At 35.1% G+C, this 7,098-nt stretch overlaps 1 protein-coding gene across 1 annotated transcript; it reads left to right on the top strand.

Annotated features, from left to right (window-relative positions):
* The first annotated feature begins 526 nt into the window (after positions 1-526).
* On the top strand, positions 527-6,804 carry LOC100577815. Its single transcript, XM_026441406.1, has 4 exons — positions 527-1,489; positions 2,168-2,382; positions 2,832-3,104; positions 4,814-6,804. Exons 1-4 carry the CDS (start codon positions 1,092-1,094, stop codon positions 5,311-5,313), a joined length of 1,386 nt encoding a protein of 461 aa, XP_026297191.1. The 5' UTR covers positions 527-1,091; the 3' UTR covers positions 5,314-6,804.
* Positions 6,805-7,098: the final 294 nt, after the last annotated feature.

The raw sequence follows: 7,098 nt of genomic DNA, 5'->3' as shown, positions 1-7,098 counted from the left end.
ACCTTCAGGAATTCGATTCGATTCTTGCTCTCCTCTTTTCTCGAAATACTACTTCTTTTCTAGAAATTGATCGACAGTTATTGTTAACCGAAATATTGCAGGGGACCACGTGAATCAACTGTGACTTGTACTTATAATTGTTTTTATATGATCTTACTGTCTTCTATCTGTAATAAGTTTCTCTTTTTCGTATTAGTTTAATTGGTTTTTTTTTTTTTTTTTTTGAGAAGCGAATAATTTTTGTTATTCGAAAATTCAGGCACGAAAATCTTGAGAAGTTTTGCTTATATAAAACTCGAAACGATAGAAGTAAATTTTTGAATGGAATTAATAACCCGTGACGAGAAACGGATACTGCACGATGATCAGAACGCGGATAAAAATTCGTCGCGGTCGAAAAAAGTCACGGCGATTGCACGGTGTAAAGGGAATAATGCTACAACAACGAAATGTGAAATTTTAATACTCGTTTCAGTTACAATTATTTTTAAAGAATAAAATATTCGAGAAATTTCTTCGCGCCGAAAATTTTATATAAATTGAATATCAATGAACTTATTATATTTTGATGAGATTATAGGAAAAAATGACAATTTCATGCGACGTAATATAAGAAAATATAAGGAGATTTGTTTTCGAAACTAGAATAGAGAGAAGAAAGGACGGTTTATTTTTCTCTCCTATTCGTACGAAAAATTGCGTACGTAGAAATAGATGGACTCTTCTATCCACGATGGATTCTTCTTTGCCGACGAGCACGAAAATAAAAGAGAGGTGGAAAAACATTTCGATCCTTCCCTTCGTTTCGCGCGAAACGTAAGCTTATACCAAGCCAAAAATTAACGCGAGGTTTATAAAAACGAACGAAATCGAGCGGGCGTGGAAAAATGAGACGATTCCCTTCCAATTTCCATCTATTTTCAGATTCAGATTTTTTTCGATTTCGAGGGAAATTCGATTCGATGGTTTTCGTACGTAAACGTTTACCTAGCCTTTGAATTAACGCACGCTCGGAAGGAACAACGTAGAATCGGGCGACGAAAATATGGAGATCGATATTAAGAGCGAGAGAGAAACAGAAAGGACAGAGAATGAGAATAATATTGTACGCGTTTTTGTTGCACTCGTTGTTCCGTCTTGTCCACGCGCTGGAGAGGGAGGAGACGACGTTGGCCGGAGTGGAAAAGAGGGAGGAGAAGGAGGAGGAGGAGGAGGCGGAGATGGGCATGGAGGAGGTGGGGATGACGGAAGAGGTTATGGATCCGAAAATAAAGATAACCGATGTGCCCGACGTGGAAGAGACGACCGAAGAGTTCGACCCGAGTTGGGACAAAAACAAAGTAATACGGGACGTGGCCTATTACATACGTGGCCACAAATTTGGCGATTTCGATCGTCGTTATTACAAGAGGTACGAGGACGCGGAGAAAAAACCGTACGAGGAATTCCCGAAGCCGGCTCTCAGATCTCTGCACTGGGAGGTGCACAGGTTGGACAATTATTATTTATTTTATTTCGATCGAATTTCATTTCGAATATTTGGTTTTTAAATCGAATCGATATTTTTTTTTTTTTTTATTCGTTCGATAAAAATTAAAAATTTGGAAGTAAAAATTTTTATACGGTAATTTATCTAAGGTAATCGAGTAAAATGAGGGGGGAAAAAAAAAAAAGATTATTTATTCGCGTTTCCTTCGATTGTTTACATCGAATTTATTCCCCGAAATTATTTGTACAATGATATCCAGTTTGAAATGGCGTTAAATGATATCCACCCAACGCGATCTCCACCAATTTTGCATCTCTGTGTAATCGATACGAAATGTTATCCTATATATATATATATATAGTTAATTGATACGTATCGAGGCAAAGTGAATTATTTTTTTTAAAAACGTTTCCTACTCTCGACAACGACTCGCTATCAATTTGTATATACGTTGGAATACGATGCGCAACTTGAAAAAAAAAAAAAAATCAATTGATCAGTGGTTAACCGATATTTTAATTGCGATTCGATCCCGGTTTTCGATTTCCGCCGGATAAATCGGTTTAAAAAAAATATCCGCGAAAGATCAATCGAAATGTATCCGAAATTAACCGCGAATATGGAGGGGGGGGGCGGAAAAAATAAATGAATAAAATATAGAAATTTCTCGTATGACAGATACTGCGACGCGAGTTTCCTCGAATGTCTGAGATATCTCGAAGGCGTCATCGAGCAGACCGCGCTGAAGCGGCAGGACGACACCATCACAGCTATAAATGAACAGAAATGGGTCGTGCCCGACAATATGCAGCAGATACAGTCCGTTCAAAAGGAATGTCTAAACGCGATGGAGCGTGACAAAAAAGTGATGCCGCCGTTCGAAGGTCCGATAGGTAAGTAGGGATCTTTTCCTTTTAAAATAAGATGGAAGAGAGATTAATCGATCGATAAGAATTTTCGCTCTACCTCTACTGCCTTTCTTCCTGAAATGAATTTTTTCCCTTCTTTCTTTCTTTTAAACAAAGTATACAAGAAAATTTTCAATTTTAAAAAAAAAACTTGATACACGATTCTCACATACACGGTATCATTCTTAATTAGGATTCTACGTCAATTCATTTTTGAACTCTTTCGAAAATAAAATTATTCGAAACAAATTCGAATTATTTATTAAAATGCTCGAACAATATTCGTAACTATTTCTTTTACACGATTTTCGAACACGATTAAATTATAACTTTATAACTTTTTAATTATTGAAATACGTACCAACCGTCGATAACCGTCGATGACCACAAGTTAGAGAGAGAGAGAGAGAGAGAGAAAAATATTCTGACTTCAGAACGATTTCAGTGGCGCACCACGGTGAGTTATTACATGTGCTGGTACACGATGCTCGGCGTCCCAGAGCTGAGCATTTTCGGTGAGCCGTGCGACAATCACGCGAACTGCGAGATCCAGCCAACGGGGGATCCGAGGGCCGATGACACGGAACCGTATGCCTGCGCCCTTTACAGCTTCTGCCCGGATCATTGTTGTCCCATGAAACGTATCGGGGATATGACGGATTGCTACCAGTCTGAGGCCAACCCGTGTTACGCTGGGAACGAGCCAGGTGCGTAGAAATCTCGTAAGAGGATTGCCCGCTTCCCCTTGCCTCTAATTTTCTCCCTCGCGCCGCCTCCCCTCCCCTTCTCTCCTTCTTGGCAATGTTCCAAGATATCGGAATGACGCAACACGTTCCGCGACTGCCTCTAACGATTCGTAGCCTTTTTCTCAACGGCGTTCTTTCATCGAAAATAAGAGATGACGATAAATTTGCGATAAATTTCTTTTCGTTTTTTAAAATTTAAATTTTTATTTATTTATCTCGAGCGAGGAGAATTTTTTTTTTTTTTTTTTTTGGTTATTCATGTGTTCATCATTCTGTACGTTTATATAATATTTTTGCGTGTGAGTATATAAATAGTGTAGTCATAAATACAGTTTACGTTATTACGCCATAATTTTTGAACAGAAATTTATTTAATATTCGCACAAATATGCTCGCAAGATTTATAATACGGTTTATTCGTTTCAAAGGAAGGGAAGTGAGTTCGCAAACGATTTTTTTTGGATGCAATTCTATGTTATACTTTTTACGTATCATTCTGTACGTTGAATATTTTGTATAAATAAAAAGTGTAATTATAAAACACTTTGCATTTGCTGTAAAAAAAGATACAATGGAATGGCTTGATCGCAATAATATTCCATTAAAAAGATACTTGTAACTTTTGAGAATAGAAATTTATTTAATATTCAACGCAAATATACATTTATTGCTCGCGAGATTTACATCCATTAAGTCTAATCGATCATTCGAGTTTATATAATCGACTCTTATAATTTAATAATATTTTTCACACATTTCAGCCTGAGATGGAGGAATCAACATCGTTCCAATTTGAGGAATTTTTCTTGTCGCGAGTCGGCCGCGATATTATTGATTTTTATCGCGCCAAACTCGAACTTAATTACGGTCCACTCATCGTGAAGAAAAATACATCAACGTCGCACAAGCTTCTATATACACACACACGTACACCTCGAAAGAGCATTCAATACATATATACAAGATAAATTCTTTTTCTATGATATGTATATATATATTTTATGAATTAGAACTTATTAATTTTTTATATAATTATAAAATAAGGTGAAAATTATTTAATAGTTTTTCTTTGTCATGTTATATATATTTTATTGAATATAAATTAATATTTATTTTAATAGAGATAATATAAATTTAAATTTATATTTAATATTATTTATTAATAGTATCATATTTACTAAAAATTCCTCTACACACGTTTCATGGGTGATCGCTTAAAGCTCGTGTTAAAGCTTTTCCATATCATGGATCAATAATTTTGGCATCAATTATGTTAAAATTACACTATAGTTAATGATAATTTATAAAATATTATTTAAATACGTTGATTAATATTCTTAATTATTATTAATTAATATATTTATATTTTAATTTCAAGATTAATATATTTATGTCAATCTATATAAAATCAACAACATTTATAACAACTTTTTTAAAATTATCTCGTCCATTCAAAATTATTATTATTATTTCTTAAATATTAATTCATAGATAAAATTAGAATATTTATTATTAATAAAGCTTCATTAGTCTCATTAATATCACCAGTTTCGTTAAATTTAGTAAGAGAACTCAACGTTAATTAATAATTGGTTCGTACACGTATATATCACGTTCCCTTGTCGAATTATCTGAAAATGGAATTATATATCTACAAAACGTTTTCGCAGGTAACAGAGAGTGCGAATTGAACCGAGAGAAGAATCAAGATTTTCTGAGCTTGGTTGGGAATCAGATCAACATCAGCTGCCGTTGCGGCGAGGCCGGGTACGAGTGGTCCGCGAGGTACGGCCTTTGCGTGGACGTGAACGAGTGCGCCACCGGCGAGCACAGTTGCTCCATGGACGAAGGGGAGACGTGTTGGAATATGCCGGGCAGTTACGAGTGCGTTTGTAAATTTGGCTACACTTACGACGAGGAGCAGAGGGCGTGCGTGGTCAGCCCGGAGGTCGACCTCGTATTGGCCGGTTGGAAGGAGGAGGAGAACGTCACGGAGGAGAAGAACATTATCGAGATGATCGTGAAAACTCTCGCTAGAGCTGCTGCCAATCGCCCCGTGATCGATCGCCCCATCCTTTTCACCGTGATCGTCGTCCCACGCCTCCTTTCGTTCCGAGAAATAGCGATTTTTCGTGCTTTTTATCCGTTTTTAGTGGGACACCGTGTATAGGATGAGATCGAGCGAGACTCGATCGATAATGGATCGAGTAATTGGATTATGTTAAATTGTGTTGACAATGCGACGAACTTAAAGTTACGTAATTTCTCGTGCAGATAATCAATCGTTTCCTAGATTAGAAAGAAGGAGACTCTTCGTTTCTCTTCGTTTTTTTTTTTTAGATTTATAAATACAATGTTACACGTTGCGATTATATAATATGATGATCGTGTCGGGATCAAGGATACAGCGATGAAAAATGTTACTTTTTCCTAGATTTATATAGATTATTTAGAAATACGATTTAATATTGTAATTTAATAACGATAAGGTATAATAATTATTCGTTTCGTTTGTAACTTGCGTAAAACACTTTTTGTTAAGTACTAAGTTTATTGTAATTGCGTGTGTAAAAATGGTATCGAAAACAATTATTCGTTTCGAAAAGGAGTGGCGAGAGAGCGACTACTTGCATCTGCAGCAATTCAAATTTTAATCTTGGCGCCATTTCATACGTTTCTTGCTCTATCGCGGCTCCTCTGGACGATTATTTGCGCTGGGGAGAAGGGAGGGGGGAGAAAAACAATATTCTCCCCCTCCCCTCCTCGTTGCTCGCGCGATATTTAGCATAGTAATCGTGGTTGGGAATGGTAAGCGGAAAGCATGATGTTTATTCCTTTTTTTTTTTCTTTTTTTTTTTCTCGTAACGAAACCGGATAAATTCGATCCCTTTGTAACTCACGGTGACAAATGTAACTTTATCGGGAAATTTATCACGGTTTGAGGGTGTTTAAAGGGAATACGAGGTACATAAACTTAGCATTTAAAGGGTAGTTTCACCTCCACGCTCCCCTTATTTTTCTCGAGAAAAACGACCCTTGACGGCAATCCAATTTTCCTCGCGCAGTCAGTTTAAAGCGATCGTGGTTGCATATCGTTAAATGTAGCAATCTAACTATATGAAATATTTGGAAAATCCATGCGATTATTTTTTTTTTTTTAATTGGAATACTCGAACATTATTATTTATGGATTTAATATTCTTTGTTGTTAATGGAAGATTGTTGTAATTCATTATCGTTTTATTAATGTTACTATTTAATTTTTCACTATTTATATATGTAAGCGATCAGATATGTTATATTTTCTAGAGGCAGCCTAACATTGTGTCTATCGTACAATCAAAATCGATCAAACCTGCAAAGATGACAAATGAACGATTCTTTGCAATTAAAACGTTGCAAGAGATCAAAATGTGTAATTAACATCGATTGGTATTGGAGAAAAAAAAATTTAATGAACGATTCTTCACAATTAAAAGTTTTAATTGAAATTTTAATTGAAACAATTTGCATATATGATCGAAATTGATTGAAGAGGAAAACTTAACGAACGATTCTTTATAAACTGAAACTAAAGCTAAAACTAAGATAGGTGAATCTAAGATCAAAATTAAGATCAATGTCGACCAAATATATACATATTGTTTATTATTGAAAAGAAGAGGAAGGAATGTGAATCTGATTGGTTGAATTGAAAGCTTTTTTGTTTCATGTATTTGTCACAATTATCCAAAAACTTCTAATCTTAACTAGGAGATCCAGATGATTTAGAAATTTTGCTAAAAATTAAAAACTAAAAAGAGAATAATTAATTTATTATTATATGTAATTATATAATTGGGTTCATCTAAAGGTGTATATGTAGAAATTTCTATTGAATAATAGAAAAAAAAAATGAGAAACGAAGAAAGGTAATAGTTCTAATTAATTTAAAAATTCTATACAATTTAAGATC

Source organism: Apis mellifera, linkage group LG6 (genome assembly GCF_003254395.2).
Source record: "Apis mellifera strain DH4 linkage group LG6, Amel_HAv3.1, whole genome shotgun sequence".
In the NCBI taxonomy this organism is placed as follows: Eukaryota; Metazoa; Arthropoda; class Insecta; order Hymenoptera; family Apidae; genus Apis; species Apis mellifera.
Note: the sequence above shows the minus strand (reverse complement) of the source record. Positions and strands in the feature narration are given on the sequence as shown.